Raw genomic sequence first — 21,400 nt, forward strand, 5'->3', positions numbered from 1 at the left:
AATAAAACTTACATCGATCGTAAGTTTTGCGTTATGGTTAATCTATTCGAACTTTTTAGTGACCGTAGTACAATATCCAATATTGCCCAATATTCTTCTCTGTTTTTGTTCCACGTTTTGCACCTAAGATAAACCTTCGCTTTTATATCTACGGATCGAAGCGGAAAATCAGTAACAAAAGTAATTATATTCTTCTCCGTTCTTCTTTTTCATTTTGTACTAAAGTAAATTTACACTCTTATATCATCTAGTCGAAGCAGGAAATTGGTAATAAAAGTAACGGAATGAAAAGAATCCTCTTTATTCACGTTATGGTAGGAGAGAGTGGCTATATGCGTATCGTTTAAGTTATTTTTGCGACAAACTGAGAAAACGGTCAAAATATTAGCAATCAAACGTCATTTGTGATGTTTTCTTTGATATTTTTAGTTATAAAATAATTTGATTATAATGACGAAATATAAATACATTTCTTGTTATATATATATATCTCGTTTTTAATACAACTTTTCCGGAAAAGAATCTTAGAGATGCTTCTAAGCATTAATATTATAAATTCTTGCTTTATGATTATGTTTCAAGCCCGAATGTGTAGCAATTCGAATAAGTTGAAAATTGTAAAAATTATTATTTACTAAGTATCGCCATGACTGACATAGGCTTGCTAACTTTGTGTTTGATATCTTATTTTCCTTATTGATTGCTTTATTTGTTAAAAAATAAAATTTCTATTTTTCCATATTTAAATATAGATATAGACTTTTAGTGAAATAAATTTATATTCCCAAATATCTTTTTAAATCCTTTGTTTATTATAGATTTTATAAAAAATATTAATTTAATTTTCATAATAATTGCAAATATGTATACGGTAAATGTAAATGTTCCACATAATAAACCTTCTTTTATGTAAATATACACACATATACACAAATTCAGTATAAAATTTCACGATTACATTATTATTAGCTACATAAATTAATCAAAAATTAATTAGTTGTTTTCGGATTTTTTAAGTATTAGCACGCAGAAAACAAGAGAAATCTGTCAAATTTGTTAAATTTTGATCTACATTATTTATTTTATATTTTTGTCACTGAATGTTGCTTACATTAAATAAAAACAAAAAAATCATCAATAAAATATTGATGAGGTACGATTTAGGTGACCGATACGCAATTTTCTTTTACGTATGTACATATACATACGTTACATTTTAAATGATGGATATCGATTGTACGAGTAAATATCTGGTAATTTAATACGCGATACGTAATTTCATATATACAAGTATCTATTACATGTTATTCGTACGATAATGCAAAAAGATAAATGACCGAACGGCGAAGTCGCAGTTTATACCTCTGTGGAGACCGAATTTATCTAGATTTTATTATAAGAATAACATTAGAGAAAGAGAAAGGGAGAGAGAAAGAGACAGAAATTTCAAGTTCCATTCGTTAATCTCTGAAATAACCGAGATAATATTCGTGAATCCGGATATAACGGATGGATAATCTAAATGCAAAGATTAATTCAGTCTCTGTGCTGATAACAGTACAAAAAACATGTCACGGTGACATGTCCGACAAAATCAAGCTTCAAGTTTCTTTAATTTTATTTTTACGTGGAAAAATTGAAATCTGTTATTACGTAATTTTAGCGAAACCGTATCGATTCGCGTATATCGCTTATGCAACTTCCGTGTGTCTCTCGCACGTGCAACGCGCATCCTGATAAGCAAAAATATCTCTCGATATAACGCGGGTGTCAGCGTCACGTGTAGAAAATTCACCCTTAATCTCGCCGCTCGCGAGAGGCGCATCAGAGTTATATCGTAATTATATCGCGACAGAGTCAACGTTCAAAAGGTGTAACTCGTTTCCCCATCGCGTACTTGACATGATAATGCAGCGTACGTTCCGTCAGCCCGTGGCGACATGAAGGCGACGCGTTCTTGATACTCGTCAAGCGACGTGCCAGGTGCTTGTAACGAATACTTCCGCGTTACGTTGCGACCAAGTTGTCCCACGTGTATAACAGGCATGTATGTCGCGAGACGTGTCGCGGAAAATCGAGCCGATGGAACGGAATACGATACAACACACATATATTACGATTATACGGCATTGGTATCGTGTAAACTAATATTTCAGTATAAATGCGAGAGAAAGATTCGCCGAGAAGACAAATTATTGCTTGTTTGTGCAATCTCACAATTTTATAGGTTCCAATATGAATTAAAATCTTCGAGATTTAGCTGACAATTTATTCAAAAATATAATAATAGTCAAATCGACGTCTGACAAACGTGCAGTAACATAATTATTCTCTTTGCGCAACTTGAACGATTTCTTTATCGAAGTCTTTGCGCACTTCTCAATATTTTACGAATAATAAAATTGTCCTCTTTATAAAGAAACATGAAATATCTTCGAGCTCGGTGTAAATCAAATGTCTTCTGTCTAGAATCCATCTGTCTTTCGTCCATTGTATCCCCACCATCTTTAAATTTTCTAGACCCTACAGGGCCTTTAGTGACCAATTGTATTTCTAGCCATTCACAAGGATGAAAACATACATTTTTGTAAAAGATGAACTATATAAGTTGAGTTTCTTGGGGTCGGTCCGTTAGTTAGTCAGTTAATCAGTCAGTCTTAAACTACACAAAATTTACTCAAGTTCACTTACAATCAGCAATCACTGAGAACACGCCAGAGAATCGAAAATGGTCATAGAAGCATTCCAACGAAATATTAACTCCAAATTGCATTTGATTAAAAACTACGGAAAAATGAAGGATCTCTTGAATCAATACGAAAACATAGTGGATTTACTTTTGCTCGTGATAGAATACTACGAGGAAGAATACGTGCCATACGAGACTCTGTCAATGCATGCGGAATCATTAACTCAAACAAGGCACATGTTAATGACTTTTGTCGAGGAAGAAGCTGAGGGTATGTAAACGGCTGGATGAAATCTTCCGCATTTACTGAATATACATTACGGTCATATTTTGGAGGATCGTGAATTTTACGAATTAAAATCATGTCGCATAGTAGAATCGAACTCGAAACCCATCAGTTACGTCTGTCGCTCTTGCACGAAGCTACGCGCCATCTTCCGTATCTCGTAGTCCCGTAGATCAGTTAAATCGTGAATTGCTAACGTGATTTTGCATTTGGAATGTTCGTAGCTAAAATTATATTTTGCGATTAAATATTAAAACAATCTCTTGCAACGAAGCAAAATTTATTCCTGATTTTACGGTATAAGATAAAAATAATTACAGTTTCGAAGACGTTAATTAAACTAGAATAAGAAACTAATAAGAAAATTCTGCCGATATACGTATAGATATAAAACTATTTTTGTCTGCAGCATCCCAGAATGGAGAATGGATACTATTTCCGTTGTAGCATGAGCTATTATACTTCTGCAAATTTCTTCGAATGAAAATGTAACAAGGTATATCGTAAATATCTTTTAAAAAAGTGTATAATAAAAGTATATATTTATATATATTAAAACATATAAATTATATATATATATATATATATATATATATTTCTCGAGATGTGTCTGGTACACTTAAAATATGATTGGAGACTCGAGAAACTGTTTAAAGTTGAAAATTGAATTATTTTACAAATACTTTTCAGCTTGTTTAAGTCAGAGAGCATGCACTTCATCATTTATTCATTCTACTGTCGCATAACTTTCGATAGGACCGGAGCCACTGACGATATATCTCGATATGTCTGATACACGCGCCCAAAATGTGATCTCAGAGTAGACTGAAGAAACTGTTTAAAGTTTAACATTCAAATATACGGATATGTGATATGTGTCAACGATAGCGTCCCATCGTATATAGTAAGCGTCGTACGTTTAAAAACATATTGCGAGTAAAAAAGATCAACACAGTGTAAACGTTGGGCGTTTTCAGTAAAATTATTATTCGTACTTTATTTTTCTTTGTATACACCTATTTTAGTGTCATACTATAGTATGTTATACTTTTTTTTTTCGTAAAATACACTACTTGAAAATATTTTTTGAAATATTATTTAAATTTTATACTGAGCTTGCGCGCGCACTTACATATGTATATATGCACCGCATACATTAGAAAGATATACTGAAACTAACGTAATTTTATTACTTTTTATACAAAAATAAATATGAGAAATTTATAAACGAATGTATAAAAAAATACATTTTACTAAAATAAATAAATTCTTACGAAAAAAAATATACGAAAATAAATAATAAGTTATAAATTGATATACAACATAAATCCTAGAAAAATGTGTATAACTCCTCTTTTATTTGTTGTAACATTTTTCAAAAAGATAATAAATAATCAAATAGAATGTTCGATGGAAAGAGAATACTTCTTGAAATAGTAATAGGCTTTACAAGGATTAAGGGAAGACTGAGCAACAAAGGGAGTAATAAACGGTCAAATATGACAGAAAATGGATATTTAACGAGCTTTTACATTTGCCTCTCTCACATCTGCCGTGCAGTTTTTCAAAGAAGTGATAAATGATCAAGCACAAGAGAAAGAGTTTCTCGGTATGGTAATAAGAATTAAGAAAAAAAATGAAGAAAGAAACGAATACGGTAAGAAGGAAGAGAAAGGTAAAGAAAGCGTAGGATTTATACGGAGAATAATCATTACCATTGTACAAATCCGTAAATCGACAATATCTGAACGCAATATCTTGAACTCCGCTCCTCGTGTGCAGTCATGCATAGTTTATTGCTCTGCGGAATTTCCTGTGACTAGTGCGTTTCATGTAGAATCTGTACATAAAATGCATTCGTGCTTCTGTGTGAGTGTGTGGACGAGTATGCGGACGAGTGAGTGGACGCGTAACATGAGGATTAACTATTGCAAATTCCAAGGGATTTTTCGTGCTTTTCAAAGTAACCAATTGCATTATAAAATACATACTCTGTAATTCTCAAATCGCCGAAACAAAATGTAAACGATAAATGTAAACGTTGCGATCGAAAGATTATAATCTACAGGCTAAAAAGTTATTTTACAATTTTTTACACGTTAACTTGAAAAGTGTCAGAGATCGCGGACGACATGGAAATTGAAAGAGACGTCTTAAAAATTATAAATGTTTACGTCGCAAGAACTAAATTTTAAGTACACTTAAAAAGTTAAAGAGATTCAATTACTTAAATGAATAACTCGCATTAATTCGCAATCAAGTAATTGTTACATTTGAACAATGGCTGCGAGCGTGGGCAAGAAGCATCTCCCGGTAAAGGCAATATAACATAATTGAATTTTCTACGAGAGCCGCCAAGCTATGGATCTGTATTATTCTCGATATCGAGGATATTCGAAAATCACCGCGGAGTATTCTATCACATTAGACGATGACATTTAAAATTCGGTTCGTTAAAAGTTGAATAAAATAAACGAATCGTCAAAAACAATATTCGATCCACGACTCCCTCCTTCGCTATCCGCGGATTGCTTTTAACGAGGAAAATTTAATTATAACTTCGAAGGCGAGATCTCTCAGCATAGCTTGTTAAAATGAACAAAGTATCCGCTATCGCGCGTACACACAGTCATGTACATAGTCGTTCTATAAAGTGTAATTTTACAAATCCCAGAGGGAACACGCATAATCTCTTTAAACAGTGCGGATTACATTAACGCTATACTTGTAACAGACGAGTCCGAGGAAAAACATGTCTCGTCCATTTCGGGGTTTGCTGCTAAATGAGTATCTATTACCAACGTCGCTCGCACTGTTTGAGAAGAGCACTTGTGCCCACTGTCTCGTACTCACTAATTTCTCAATTTCTTTCTGGCGTAAGAAAGCTACGAGAAGCAGCTGTCCACAAGTTTTCTAGAGGTATGTAAAAAATTACAAGTTGGGATGTTAAAAAAAATGTCACAATTTGCCGAGAGCTATCGATATCTGTTTTTGTTCATTTCGCTGTAATCATCTTGAATTTTTTTTAACGTAAAATCAAAGAAATCGTGTATTTTTTCCGAGTGAGTGCGCCTTTGAAATCCCCCATTTCATTACCTCGGTCGAGGTTGTAGCTAATCGGATGAATAGCGCAATGGCAAATACGGGTTACAGAGCGTTAGTCCGGAAAATGCAAGTAAGGCGGACACCGCAGAATTTTGGTCATAAACTGTTTTACGAGAAGGCGAGTCTCGCAAATGTTTTCGGTTCCTGTTTCGGTCTTCGATTCGCCGACGGCAACATACTTTGCGCGCAACACCGCGGTGTCACGTGGCAGAACATCGAAATTGCGCCATTAATTTAACGGGGCAGCGAAAGAGAGGGAGAATCGCCACACATTTTCCCTGTAATTTCCAACCGGGCATTGGCAGAGAACACGAGCGAGCTTGCGTCCCGCAAGCCTCCATGCCCGCGAGGCGTACACGCGCGTGTACCGGTATCTCCGGTATCTCCGGTCGAATAATTTTATTATTTTGATTCTCGCCGAAGGGAAACGCTAAATGCATTGTTAAATGATGAGTTGACACAGCGTCGTTAACAGTGCAGCGAGAGAACACGAAAACTCGCCGCTGCGGTTATTTTGTTTTTATTTTTATGGTGGTATCGACGTAAACGTGCTGCAATTTTGGAAATCGTAAATTTTTATTTTACATCCGGATAATATTGTTTTCGTATGTGGAAAATGGGGTACATATTTCTATTATTATTATTATTATTATTGTTGGTTGTTGTTGACATAGCAGAGCGATAATAGCAATAATGATAATAATTGTGCTGGACAATATATACGTTATTGCAACAACGTATATATCATTAAAATTTGAGTCAATCCGGCCTTCCGATCGCTATCGATCGCGAAATAAATGGAGTCCGCGGTGACGTATAAATCGAGGGCGCTTGCCGATAAAACAGAATCTCTTCTATCTTTTGCTTATCAGCGTGTCGGCTACATCGGTCCATTTTTCTTCTGGACCTTTGCGTAATGACGCTGAAAGGGTTCGATCGACTGAACTAGCGTCGTCTGCGTTTGACAACGTCACGAAGTGCACGTAACGCGCGGTTATCGATTGCATCCTGCATCCAATCGAGAATCAACAGGCTCGGGAGTATTATTATTACTATTATTTTAATTAAATCACTTTATACGCATTAATCCGCTTTTCGATCGCACGTGCCATCGCCGTCGGCCGTGCTTTAAATCCTTGGCACGTGAGTTAGATTAGAGACGGAGGATCCCCGGGCCCCGTCCTGAATTCGCCATGCAAAAAGTGTAGCGCGTTTCCGTTTCTCGAATCTTTCTTCCCGCCCCTTTCGTTCCGCCACCTCGCCCTCGGAGAGACGTTAAAATTACTTCCATTTCGCCGCAGTGCGATCACGCTCGCGAAACGTAATCGCGCCGCTTCGCGATCGAAAGCACGTCCCGGCGAGCGAGCGTGCCAATGTTCATAAAAATGTTCACGGTGTCGCCGGAACTTTAAACCACCGTCTATTATTCCGACGAGGAGTAGACGAGCCAAACCGAAAGTTTCCCGATAAATCATCATGCCGACGACGAGGGTGGAAAGCACCGAGTCGCGAAAGCAATAAATATTAATAGCGAATGGTTACTGCATAATCGATCAGAACTTTTCCACAGTCATTCCGTCAGTTGAAACAACTTCGGCGTCCGAGAGTGTACGAGACGTTGTACAGATTACTCACGTATCTTTTCACTTGAGGCTAGTCGCTTGAGGTTTACCAAAATACATTGCGAGAGGCCAATAATCCTTGACTCGAGATTAAAAATGGTGAAAGTTTCAAAGACTATACGCTTTCATCAATTTAAAATCAATGTTACGTAATTGCTCATTTAATATATTTAAGATGAAATTTTTTTCAACAAATCGCGCGCGCGCGCGAGAGAGAGAGAGAGAGAAAACTCGATCGAAACTTTGGTAATTGTAAGATCGAAAGTCGAACTCATCGAAGAAAGAAAGTCACTGATAATCTGGAACACCTTATATACGTTAGACCTCCGTGCGAGAAGCGAGCTATACCGAGAAACCTTTTTAAGTCGCCCTTTGTTCATTCCGTCGAGGGAAGAAACAATTACCGGACTTTTTAAACACCCCGGCCTGACGCGATCCCGGGTCATCGCTCGTACTTGAAGAAACGTAATTATCAGGGAAACCGTGCAAGAAGCTCCTCGTTTTGTCGCGAGTGAAACAATGGCTTTGTATGGCTGCAGCCATGCGTTCGCGGTAAAGTAATTGTTCCAGCATTAGCGTTCCCCGGTGCATTTTACTACAAGCGATTAGTTTGCTCGAATACCGCATTAACGATAATTATTATCGTCATTATCAACGGATTGAATTAGGAATTCAAGCATGCCTTCTTTATTCTTGAATCGTTAGATGGAACTGAAGCAATTATTTCTTTCTTTTTTCCTTTATTTTATTTTGCGGAACAATTTTCGCTTTGCGAAAATAAATTCACCGGTGACTTCTTTGACGGTTCTGCAAAAAACGAGAGTCTAAAGCCTTACCTTCATGCCGAAGTAATTAGCTTCGTACGGAGACTATAACAAGAATTATAACAAGATTTTACTTCAACTTGCTATCACTCGCACATTTTCCGCCTCATTTAACGTTTCTCCTTTATTTAATTTCTCATTACACATTGTGCGCGTATTTAATAATTTCACACATTTGTACATTTTACACGTAATTTACATCGGGCATTCTCACACGGTTGTATTGTTACAATATCATTATTCATTTTATATATATATACATATATATATATATATATATATATATATATATATATATAAAATATATATGTATATATATGTGTGTATATATATATATATATATATATATATATTTGGAGCTGGTATCATTGAAATTACTAATGCCGATTTCGCAATGACTCGATAAATATGTATAAGCGTTACAATGTGTATTTCAATATTACAAACTAATGAGACTGCAACGAGCTTAATGCAGGATATTAGTTGAAAATCGTCGCCGCGCTTAATCGTAATATACACCGAACACGCAACACCACGCATATATGTGATTGTTTTCGAGCACGTGATACGAGTAATTATCGCGTTCCACATCCCAGAGACACTGAAAAGCCGCGTGTATACTTTGTTGGAAGCGCTGGATTATGTACACTTGCGTCACGATCTTGTATCTAATTGCAAACGCAGTCTCGTAAAGTAAATAAATATGTAATTGTACGGGGGCGAAATACGCCTAATAATTTTCACAAGCCTTACAAGGTTGTTATAAATTTTATATAATCGTTGTTAACCCGGAAATAGCCGCCTAGAGAGTGTATTTTTTATCGCAGCAGCAAATAAAACTCAATACAATAGTTTCGTTACCGTGTGTATACCGTGATTTCGCTTCATTTCTTCTCTTTTAAAAAATATTATGTAACTTTACATACATGATAATTTTAAATAAATTATAGAATGTAATTATTTGAAATGATCGTTTACCATAATGATATCAAATAAATTAGAGAACATAATTATTGGAAATGATTGTTTACGCGAGGAAACTAGGTGACTATTTTCGAGTTAAGCTCAACAGTTTCAGTGATTGAAAACGTTGATGTTTATTTATATTGTACACACATATCGCATTCATATATTTACTTATTAAAGATAATCGTATTTCATGCAACACGTGTGAAAGGAATAAATTAGGATAGATATCTCGTTCTATATATATATATATATATATATATGCAAGGGCGATCCACGTCACCCTTTAGAACGTGGAAAATGAAGGTAACACGATACTTGTAATTTTTATAAAAGATCACAGCGAGATGGCGAGGAGGAAAGTGAGACGGGAGCAAGTGAGGAGAAGTGGAATTCAATCTGAAATAAATTTCCATAATTTCAATACCTGTCGTAATCCTTCTTGCCGACAGCCTTCAGCACGTCGCTGGCAATTTCCAAACATAATTTTGACGTCTGATCCGGCTGGTATGACGTAATCGCCGATAATTTGATCTCCATTACGTCACGAACGATCTTGTCGACCGTCGCTGCGTGAAAAGCTCTAAACGGTTCCAAACGAAAGGTGTTCTGGTATCTCGGGATCTGACCAGACGACAAGAAGCACTGTACCAATATTGTCGGCAAGGGTGGAACTTAACGCGGCAATAAATCAGCGGAAAGATTCAACGACGATAATAAATGAAACGACCGTGGAAACGACCGCGCCAGATCATAAGAAGTTACCGGTGCACCGCCGGCGTTGAAGAATCGTAAAACACGCGCGTGATATTGCGAAAAAAAATGCGTGCGGATAAAATTGTTGAATTCTTCTGAAATCTCTCCCGACGCCGTTAATCGTCATCGCGGAGGTCGCTTCCCCCCTCCTCCTAATCTAAAAAATTTTTATCTCATTTTCTCTCTTTTTTCGAGAGATCTCATTTCAGAAACGGTTCTCTAGGCGCGTCGAGATTCACCTGTATTAAAACTTGTTCATTTTCCGTGCTCACTCAATTTATTTGCGTCCATCCAATTTATTCCGCTGCGCTGGATGGAGAACGTACCTTAAGTCGATCGCCTCGCCTGTAAAAGAGTATGCCGGCCCCATTGAAACCAATCATGGAAAGCTTCGACAGCGTTTTTCTCTTGATCTGGCTCTGTGTCCGGAAATAAGAAACACGTACCATTTTAGATCCCATGGCGATACTCTGTAACGCTCGATATAACGCTCCGTGCAAAAAAGAAAGAAAATATATAAAAGCAGTCTCCTCGCATAAATTTCTTAGTTCGTCTGATTGATTTGAATATTTATAGCTTTCGCACCACTTTCTTGCATCGTAAAATATTAAATCGATAAAGGAATACATATTGCATTAAGAAGGGGGGCAAGTAGGGAACGGAAATAAGATGGATGCGCCGGCACGATTATTATTTTCAGGACCGACACTTTTTGCCGTTGGTTACATTTTAAATCAAGATAAATTAATTGCTATTCTTCTGCAACCGATGCATCGTCTCCCCCAAATATACGTGACATTTACGAAAATACTAACCTGATATCACGGGTTTTTTTTTTACTTTTGCAAACATTTCGGCCCACGGCTTACCTCTGTGTCTATCGGTGCTCTGATGCTTAATCTTTGAATCAAACTCTGCCATAATTTACTCTTTGATCCTATCATCGAAGCGTCTTGTTTACCTTGGTGTTTACTCATTTTAAGTAGCCTCCAGTGACAAGTGACATAAACGAATTGTCCTCGAGAGAAGGGACGACGCGAAACAAAGGACGCTCATCAAAAGAATTTCAGCCGCGTCGCTGAAAGGAGGAAATTATTGCAATCTCCGTCCGTAGTTTCGCGAGCAATTTCGGCAAATAATTACGTGCGCTACGTCGCGATAAATCCTGCCGCAGAAACGTCCGGATGCAGTCTGCTACGTAGCTACGTCCAAGTGAGACTGTGTCAACGAATCGCTCTTTAAACGCTACCTTTTGGATGACAGTTTTTTTTTATGTTTAATATTGATCATGGAAAAATGTTAAATTAAATTAAACAATTAACAAAGGGGTGTCTCATTTTGACAAATCGTTTAAATTGCTTTGATTTAGAATTAAAACTACAATAAAAAATATTTTGTATTTTTTTTTAATTATAAAAATATTGATATTTTATATGTGATTTTGTATTTTATTATTATTACGTTGCTTTCCGTAACGACAATGAGAATAGTGCCGAGTTCTGTAGCAGGCAATATGGCAGGATCGTTCCTTGGTGCAACATGCACTCTCGCAAGTCCCGCTTCTTCGGCGGCGGCGGCGGCGCCGGCTGTCTCGGACCGTCTGACTCAGCGGAACCGTTGAGTATCGGATCGAAATCGATATCGAGCGGTTCGGCGTCGTTGGGCATCGACATGGTTTGTCAATTGCAGATGATCCGCGCCACAAACGAACCGCGTTTATCCGACGCTTGTGCCGTTGCAAACACCGCGATCGATATAAGAGGAGTTACGCCCTCGAGCTTTGCTAAGCTTTGAACGGTAGAACGTTAAGTACTTCCTTTGACAAACTAAAGGAAATTTACCTACGCTCTTGGCTCAACTATGCTGAAAACACCTCGCCGGGGATTTATTTAGTAATCGCTGCAATATTCAATATACTTTAGCGAACATTAAGAACGTCCAAGGGTAGACGAGCTCTTCCTTTCGCGATCGGCGTGATCGATTCGACGAAACAACGATGACAATACTTTTCGACACGTCGTCGTCCGCGTGATAAAAAGCATCACGTCGAGAGCTTCGTTGTCGGGTAACGTCGACCGTTAATGAAATCATTAATGCCATCGTGATTACGATTTGCATCACAATGACGTCATTATTACCATAGGTTATCATAAACCAAAGCTGTTACAAGGCTGGCGGTGTTACGCAATGACGTCATTACTACTTGACGGTGCTCTATTTTAGTGATTTTAGTTAACAATTTTAGTTGACTGTAATTTTCTCAAGCTTTTTCGCCGCCACCCTCATTCCGCTCGTGCACGCAGAGGCGCGCGATAAAGGCAAATGAGCCGTTCCACTTGCATTCAACGAGCAAAAAAAGTTGGGAATTTTGCATTTTGCTTTTTATTTCTCTTCTTTTTTAACTGGACTCGGTAAAAGCAGAAGGGGATTGGATAAACAATCGACAGAATTTCCCGGACGATCGGCAGTTACGCGGCTAACTTTCACGAACGTGTCGCAGAAACTCGTTGGCTAACTCGATAAAACTCCGTTCCCGGCCCGTACAAGCATCTAATGCGGCAGCAGCCGCCCGGTTTAGTTTCTTAGCGAAATTCTTAGAAATGCTCGCGCAACCCCGAAACTTTCCTCGCTCGCTCTCCCGCACATTTGATATCCGCGGATAATGCCGCTCTCCCCCTGGAAGAAGCGATAAAAATCAGTACGCGTTGCGGAGAGACACGACGTTTATTTTCCTCCGAGACGTCGAATCGATCGGAGGCATTAAGCGACCCGTGGACCGAAAGAAAGAGAGAGAGAATACATGTTTTAGAAACACGTTGTCTAACACGATTCGGAAAATTGTTATTCGTGGCGTTTTCAAGCAGACACTCGCCGGCCGATTTGAAATCGATATTTTCTCGGCGAGAAGATTGAATCCGACGTAATCCTTCTCGCAGCTGTTCAGTTCGAAGCGTTAAGTATTTCTGTGACTAAGCTTCGCACGCTCACAATGCTAATCTCTTTCGCTCAGATCTCTCGAGTGCGATCTCCATTGTGCGCTATTTTTGGCAACACAGCAGTGGAGAGACTGTTATACGCAGAGCCTAGATTCCGTGAATCAGACGCGAAAAGAACCAGAGCCATGAATTTTCTCCTCCGTTTCTTTACAAACGTGTCTCGCTTGCCACCCCATCCCATTCTATCCCATTCTTTTATATTGTATACGGACACGCCACGTACGTCCATTTTCGCTTATAAGGACCAAAGGGCCTTCGGACCAGGGGCGAAACTCCTCAATAAAGGAGTTGCATTTGCGTGCATAGTGCATTCCTCGAATAATTCAACTCGCCTCGCATGGTTTATACGGTTCACGTACATACATCTACTCGATCTCCGAATCGTGAGCGCGAACAGCGCCAAGGAACATTGTTTATTGATTAAACTTGGACGCGATCATCAACATTGATTAAACTTGCTACTACCGAAAGAGTTTCTCTAGTTCTCCTCGCAGGAAGCAGCTATTTATCTTTCCTCGCACCTTGAAAGTTTATTCTCTCCAAGCGCGCGAGATCTAAAGCGCACAATGAGTGTCGACGCGAGATGTAGAATGAGATGCGATAGAGCGGTGGTGTCGCAACACCAATTACGCGGCGAGGCTGGCGGCAATGGGTTTTTCGCGGCTTTTGCGGAACCACCCGGCGTGCCGGGATTTTCCACAGGAATATCCGGGAAAATTGCTTTGCGCTCAAAAGCTTCACGCGATTACGGTGTAAACTCGTTCATTAGGGCGATACTCGCGTGGGGGCGATAGCTCGAGCGCGCGTTCAAAAATTCGATCATCCGACCCAACTCGCGCGATCTCGCGTAACTCTCTTGCCGAGATGGGACTCGCTCTCAGTACGCTGCCACGTCGCGCCGCACCAACCGTTCCCTGACTTTCCTAAAGCAAAAGATGAAAATTTGCAAACGACGTTTGCGAAACGTTTGGCTAAACTCGCGCCCGATACATCCTCTCTCTCTCATCCAATTTTATTTTTACATCTTTCAAATCTTTTTAAAATATTTATTTCTTTTTAGAGTTGCTATTATATATAATACATATATAGCTCGTCGTAAATTTATTATACGTCAGATTTTATTATATAATACATTCGATAGATTATGAAATAAAAAACGGACAAAACCACACCCATTAAAGTATTACGAATATTCCCAAATTGGCATTAATTGAAGCTTTTTGATTCCATTTGCCATCACCGCAGCTAACGCCTCGTCATCTTTTAATATCCTGTCACAGCGAGTTTTTTCAATTTATTTTTCTTCCTTTTTTTTTTTAAATTTGATGAAATGTATATTAACAAATGTGGGATAACAATTCTCTCGTAGAGGATTCCGCGTAGAGCCTATGTCCTCCTCGTCAAGCTCTTTTTCGCGAGCGTACGGGGAATAAGAGGCCATCGTTCGATAGAGCAAGTAGTAGAGATCAACGTTACGTCCGCCATCATGAATTTTCATCGGACGCTGACTACGCTTCGCAGCGGGACGTCTAACAGATGCTCCCCGCGCGCGATTTGCATAAAATGAGACCGGACAGGATCCGGTAGCTCCCGTGGGCAGGCTCGCGCACCAGGAGAGCTCCTCCGGTGCCTGGACCATGATTCGCGGAGAGAGAGAGAGAGAGAGCCCATCGTTCCATTATCGGCGCAAGTAGCGCGGCGATTCCGGGATTCTCCAATGCGCGCCGTCGAGTAAGAAGGGCAACGGGTTAACCCTTTGACCCGACGACGTGGTGAACAGCGCGGCGCGAATGCGCGTCACGCGCGTGCTTTTACGGATTATGCTTTTCCGATTCCTGCACTTAACGCTAGGATGCTCGTTGGCACGATTTTATATTGGGTCGTTAGATCTTGCGAGATACTCCGCCACGGTTTACAACTTTGAGCCCGGTACAATTGTATCTTTTCCGCGGCGCGGCGCGGCGCAGCGCGGCGCAGCGCGGCGCAGCGCGGCGTTTCTAGACGTAAAATAATTACGCAAATTGTAAGCATTCGTAATTTTCTCCTTTAGTTTTATCAGACTAGGAAATTTTATACGACGACGAAAGAATAATCGATTTATACGACGAGCTCGGCTGAAGGTGCGCGTTAAAAGGTAGTTGGGGATCAAGTTTCTAATAATTCATTATTGAATCTAGAAGATTATACGATTAATACTTTTCTCTCTCTAGACTCCTCCTTTCTAGACTAGGTACATACCTTACCATATAAAAGAGCTGTCGGTGGCGCGCCACACGATCAAGCGAGAGGGATGGTGACGTTGATTCACATGAGCAGAACAAATTGCGTAACTTCAAAAGATTTATTACATTACATACACGTTACATCCGTACTGACATTTCGGACAGGGGTATTTGAGCGATCATTATTAGAGTCCAAGGAGTCGATCAAAATCCGTCAAACGAACGATTCTGAATTGGCGTTAACACGTACATCGATCGCGCGAAACGTCCACGCGAGCGGCGAGAGAGAAAGAAAGAACAATTGGACTTTACTGCAAATCATACACCATACACCGGACACACGCGGTATCATCGATCCATCTCCGTCGGAGCGTGCATCCATGTGGCGGACGCCTCGGGGGACGAATTCGGGAGAGGAATTCGCAAGAGAATTTGGCGGCTAGTCGCTCATCGAAACATTGTATCGACGAGGAAAATCAGGACGAGCAGGATGAGTCTCCTATTTACATCGCCGGTGCCGCCGTGCTGCATCGCAGCGGGATGCTCCCCTGGAAAAGAGAATTACACCGGACGACTAAGGTGTCGCTTTTGTGCCGCTTCTCGGCTTCGCGTCTTTGCGCGTCCCGATCTCGTCAGTCTTTCTCGGATGCTCGCTAACGAACATTAAATTTGTTAACGGCCCGTCACGGCCACGTGAAACCAAAGGAAGCAAAGAGCATCGCGCATCAAGGGATCCTCGAGGATTTAAGGCTCGTCGATCGTCATCCCCGAGAAAGAGAGACGAGAAAAATCGTTTTGCAAGTAGGTCAGTTGTTTCTCTCAAGTGTCGATATTATCGTTGGATAATTTGCGTTCCGGGCTCTTTTACAATATGCATACTATTTATTGCAGCAGCGATCGAGCGAACATATTATTATTAAACGTCATATTATATGAAAATTGTGCTTTGCTTCGTCGCAACATTAAACAATTGTTAGCAGTTACATAATTGATATTTTAATGTAGAGATCGCATTGTTTATACCAAATATAATAATGTAATGAATAAAAAAAGAGAGAGAGAGAGAGAGAGAGGAAGCACGGAAAATCTGTGAGAGCAGATTGCGAGTGTAAATTAAAACAAATGTATATCCTTATCGCGAAGCACGCTCGGGGAGTAATTTCGCAATGTAGTACTATATTATACGCCTCCTCTCTCGCTCGCTCGCTCGCTCGATCGCGAAGCGGAGAATTTCGAAATGAGCCATTGCAATCTCCTCATCGCAACTGCCACCCTTACCGATATTACCACCGGTATTTTGCTCACCGTTTAGCACGTGCACCATGACGCTCGCCGGGGTGACTTTACTCGAAGCGCATGTATAATTACCACTATCGTCGAGTTGAGCACGCGTTATTAGGAGCTTGCTGGTGGTACCAAGCTTACCCTTCTCCGTTTCCAGCGATACGCCACCCCTGTCGAACGTAACACGTAAGAGCGTTACTCTCGAGAACTGACTCGTGAAAGTTTACACCAAAATTCACATGTCGGGTGTGCTTGCGTGCGTGTATTTGTATTTGCGTTTGTATTTGTATTTGTATTTGTATTTGTGTGCGTGGCTTATCCCGCGTTGATCTCGACGCCTAACGCGTCGTCCCATTTCGCTGCGATCAGCCGTCAATCCGATTTTCCGATCATCCCGGCGTGTTAAAAATTCAATTGCATTTGCGTGCAACGACGGTTCTTGACGAACAAGAATAGAATCATCCGTGCGGAGTGTTGAAAATCGATGATTTTTCATTGCTTTTGCGTTCTATGACGTGCTATGGCGTGCTACGTGGCTTTGCGTGAACGCAAAAGCAATTTCGAAGCTAGCGGCCGATTAGACCGGGATCGGGATTCGATTGTCCGTTTCACCGCGATATTAACGTGGTACGAGTGACAATTGTATCAGTTAATTGTGTATTTCACAAAGGTAATAATGATCGACCGCTCTCGCGCGTACCTTGGACCGTCGAAATCGATCACCACTCCGGCATGATACCAGGTCACGTTGCTCGGAGGCAGATCCTGCAGTTCAATGATGCAGGTCAAGCTGATTGTGCTACCCTTCCTGATGTATAACTCCTGGGAACCCGTGATCCTCGCCTGTATATCTGATGGAAACAGCAATAACGAGAGACGAGAGAAGGAGAGAAGTGTGAGTAATCGAAGTGGAACGCACAGCGGCGTCGCTCGCCGCTCGCCGCGCGCTCTCTTCGTCCCCTCTCTCTCTCTCTCTCTCTCTCTCTCTCTCTGTCACGCGATTGGCTTTATTACACTGCAGAGAAACGGTGCGAGAGATCGCATTACTATCCGCGTCGGATTCTACCTTGGAAAATGGATCTTCTACTTCATTTCGAAAAGCTCAGCGAATCCCGGCCGCGTCGTTGTCGTTGTCGTCATCATCGTCGCGGGAGACGTTGGAGCGTGATGATCGCGTAGGAGGACAGTTCGGAAAGGGAGGGGTTAAAACAATTGGTTCGTACCGACCGCGAAAGACGCCCGGGGAGATCTTTAAGCGCGATTTATGGGGCTCGCGGATGGGACGCGCGCGCGCCTCGCCGTTACACGCCGCCTCGCCTCACCTCACCTCACCTCACCTCACCTCGCCTCTCGCAGGGAAACTCACCCAAAACCTTCAGTGCCACGGCTCTATATATCTTCGGTTCTGTATTAACCTGACACTCGTAAATGCCGGCGTCCCGCGGTTGCACGTAATCTATTCGCAGATTCCAGTCGTCGGTCTCCGGATTGCCGACTACCGTAAATCTCGCGTCGCTCGTGTAAGTCACCGACATGGACGTCAGGATGTGTAGGTCCCTTTTTCGGATCCAAGACACCTGGGTCACACACACAAGCGCGAGGTGCCGCGAATGAGGCGCAGGTAATTGCAGTTTGCCCTCAACCAACCCCTTCGCTGCTGCCGCTGCTGCTGCTTCTGCTTCTGCTACCGCTACCGCTACCGCTACCACCGATGCTGCTGCTGCTGCTGATTCAACCCGCCCGCGTGCTCGTTCCTCACCTCGCATTATAATGAAGTTTTCCGTCGATCTTGTCGAGACCCGAGGGAATTTAGAGATACAAAGACGTAATTAACAAGTCCGAGAGGAAAATTTGCATTCCATTCTAAATATTTTGAAACGCTAGAAAAATGCTCGGTTGCGGAGAAAATTCAGGATCGGAGGGAGCGAACGCTCCTCCTTTTATGACTGCATAGTTGTCGTAACGGCGATTCATTTTTAAAGGAGGTGCTCCGAACGATAAGAATATCGATTTTGACTTTTTGGCACGGGGTCATGAATAAGAAAACGCTGATGCTTTCACTTTTCTTTTTTCAACCGTCTACCCTCTCCACCCTTTCCCAACAAAAAATTACGAGGAATTACGATGATATCGTCGTGCCAAAAAAGAAAAAAAAAAACAAAAAACTCGTCCGTTTTTTTCAAACTCTATCAAATCTAAATGAACACTCTAATGAACACGCTACGCTTGACTTGCCAGCAGCGAAAGGGTTGCGCGAGCACATTAAGTTATCGCAGGCACGCGAGCTACTTTCAAGATCGATGAGATCAAGCGCGGGGCTCGGGGACGCCCAGTGAAACTCACAGTTCTGTTTCCTAGGTTTTTAACACGGCATAATAAGACGGCGGCCTGCCCTATGGCCACCGTTAATTTTTGTGGCGTGTCTTTGAAAAAATAGGTCTTCTTTGTGCCACGCTGCGACTTCTCTCCTTTGCCGAACGTGTCGTCGTTGAGATGAAAGAGCGCTGGAATAGATATAAACTACGTGTTGACATACTATTATTCCCCGCGGTGACGTTCTTTCGCCGGAAAGAATTACAGACCGTGGTTTAAAAAATGAAAGTCTCCGATCAAAAATATCTCCATATTTTTTCTACGGAATATTTATCAATTATTTATTTACACACGTTTGCACCCAAAAATGATAATTGTAAAAAATATGTAGTTAAAATAATATTACGTAACGTTATGTTACGTTATGTCGAATGATTGAAATTTTTTACATTTTATTTTTTACATTTTACGCGCGCGTTTAAATTGATTTGCTCTTTTTACATATTACATTTTATCTATTATATATTCCGAGGTTTTAATTATCTTTAGCTAACGGAAGATAACATATATATAGTTTTTTTTTATTACGATGTCATATTGGTCTTGTCATATGTGTGTCGTATGTAATCAGAACGCCGGAGTAATTTTGTAAAGCAAAACGTACCTGATTTAATAAACTCGCGACAAATTAGTAATATCGTTATTTAATAAACTCGCAACGTATTACGCTATTCTTCTAACAAAGCCCTTTAATTACATAAAGGAAACAAGAATTATAAAAGTAAATAGATACTATAATCTTCGCTCTTTTAGTCGTGACTTTATTTAGATATCATAAGAGAATTGTTAATTATTCTCCCTCTTTACTTTCCAAGTACTCTATTTCCCACCGAAGAGCGTAGATCCTTTAATCGCTTTCTTAATTAATTTCTCTTCCGGCTTCGCAAAAAAAGACGTGTGTATTAACTGTGCTGAGGATAAAAATATAATACTGGATCTTCTAACTCTCGAAAGTATAATCCTCTCGGTTAACACTAATTGTAATTAATTGATCTCTTATTTTCGTCTATGGCGTAAAAGGCACGTAAGATGGAAGAAAATCAATAAAATTACACAGAATTACGAAATAATCATCGAGTCTCGTCTATGCCTAAAACTTTTATCCGGCTACAATTGGTTTAAAAAATAAATACGTAAAGTTTCTTTTGCCACATTTGATTAAAAAAGTCAACTTTGTGAAACAGAACTTTTATTGAATTTAAATAGGTGCAAGTCTCTTCTTGGACTTTTGCGAAACGCCCAACTATTTCATTCTTTGATGCGTCACAAAAGGCTTTTTTGATTTTATTCTCTTCGGCTCTTCGGCCGAGAGCGAGACGAGTTCGATAATAAAAATGATTTACGCCACTCTCTCGTGCGCCGATGCTTCGCGCGACCGAAATTACTCTGGGTGCAAGTGAAATTACAGCGTAGAGCCGCGGATACAAAAGGGTGTCGGGAGCGGAAGTGAGTTCTACGGGGGTGGGTGGAGGCGGATAGGAAGTACGGGACATTTACCGATGCCGCGTTCGCTGTGAAGTGGTTCCGCGTGTAACAGGTATCCGATTCCCAGGAGCAGCAGGGCCATGCCGTGGAACGGGGCCATCTTTCACTTGGCGCACATCTCTCGATCTAATTCACGCGCCCGATAACGACCTGCTCACCACCATCCGATCCGAACGATCGCTCTCTATTCGCGATCCTTCGTGAAGCACCCGCGGGATCACGCCGATCGTTGGCATAATGCCGTGTCACACTCGTCTGCCACTCGCCGCCACTCGTCTGTGCTTCGTCACTCGTGCCCGTGTGTCTCTTGCTCGCTCTTCTTCACGTTACCGATCGCGAATCGAGATCGTTTCCACCGTCCTTGCGATACCAAAGAGTCGTCCCGAACATAATCGCCCGGTCTCTCGCGCTTTTTATTATTTGAATTTAATTATTGGAAATTATCCTTGTTAAAAATTATAATTCGAACAAGACCGTTTAATTCGATAGCGATCGCTAATCGCTGGCTAACACGCTCGTTCACCACGCGACGACGATCGCACGGAGCGTCGAAGCGATTGGGGGCGGTGCGACACGGTTGCGGGCCGAGCACTGAATTTCGCTCGTCGCGGAGGATGGGAAAAAGCTCGGAAATCCTGGCACGGTGGCGCCGTGCCCGTACCATCGGGGCACGTGCGATTGCGCCGAGAGGTCTCCGGCACCGGATGCGATCTCTCCCTTAACCGGCGAGACGTATTTATCCCGGCCCGACCGCGCGCCACTCCCGCGACAACGCGCTCGTACGTTATCACG

General features: G+C 41.0%; 2 protein-coding genes across 4 annotated transcripts; both read right to left on the reverse strand.

Annotated features, from left to right (window-relative positions):
- Window positions 1-9,028: 9,028 nt before the first annotated feature.
- Window positions 9,029-11,225, reverse strand: LOC105204700 (dynein light chain Tctex-type protein 2B). The gene is made up of 4 exons (XM_039447642.1): window positions 11,118-11,225; window positions 10,575-10,667; window positions 9,920-10,116; window positions 9,029-9,194 (listed from the first exon to the last, which is right to left on the reverse strand). Exons 1-4 carry the CDS (start codon window positions 11,223-11,225, stop codon window positions 9,029-9,031), a joined length of 564 nt encoding a protein of 187 aa, XP_039303576.1.
- A 4,346-nt stretch (window positions 11,226-15,571) lies between these two features.
- Window positions 15,572-21,221, reverse strand: LOC105204615 (kin of IRRE-like protein 3). 3 transcript variants are annotated; one of them, XM_011173758.3, is made up of 6 exons: window positions 20,621-21,220; window positions 19,094-19,254; window positions 18,117-18,327; window positions 17,451-17,601; window positions 16,772-16,920; window positions 15,572-16,014 (listed from the first exon to the last, which is right to left on the reverse strand). In XM_011173758.3, exons 1-6 carry the CDS (start codon window positions 20,706-20,708, stop codon window positions 15,914-15,916), a joined length of 861 nt encoding a protein of 286 aa, XP_011172060.1. In that variant the 5' UTR covers window positions 20,709-21,220; the 3' UTR covers window positions 15,572-15,913. The 3 variants fall into 3 exon arrangements, with proteins under 3 accessions (XP_011172060.1, XP_039302720.1, XP_039302721.1); XM_039446786.1 differs by having other exon boundaries at window positions 15,572-16,920; window positions 20,621-21,221; XM_039446787.1 differs by lacking the exon at window positions 20,621-21,220 and having other exon boundaries at window positions 15,572-16,920; window positions 18,117-18,538.
- Between the last annotated feature and the right edge of the window lie 179 nt (window positions 21,222-21,400).

The sequence above is a fragment of the Solenopsis invicta genome, chromosome 3 (genome assembly GCF_016802725.1).
Source record: "Solenopsis invicta isolate M01_SB chromosome 3, UNIL_Sinv_3.0, whole genome shotgun sequence".
Lineage (NCBI taxonomy): Eukaryota > Metazoa > Arthropoda > Insecta > Hymenoptera > Formicidae > Solenopsis > Solenopsis invicta.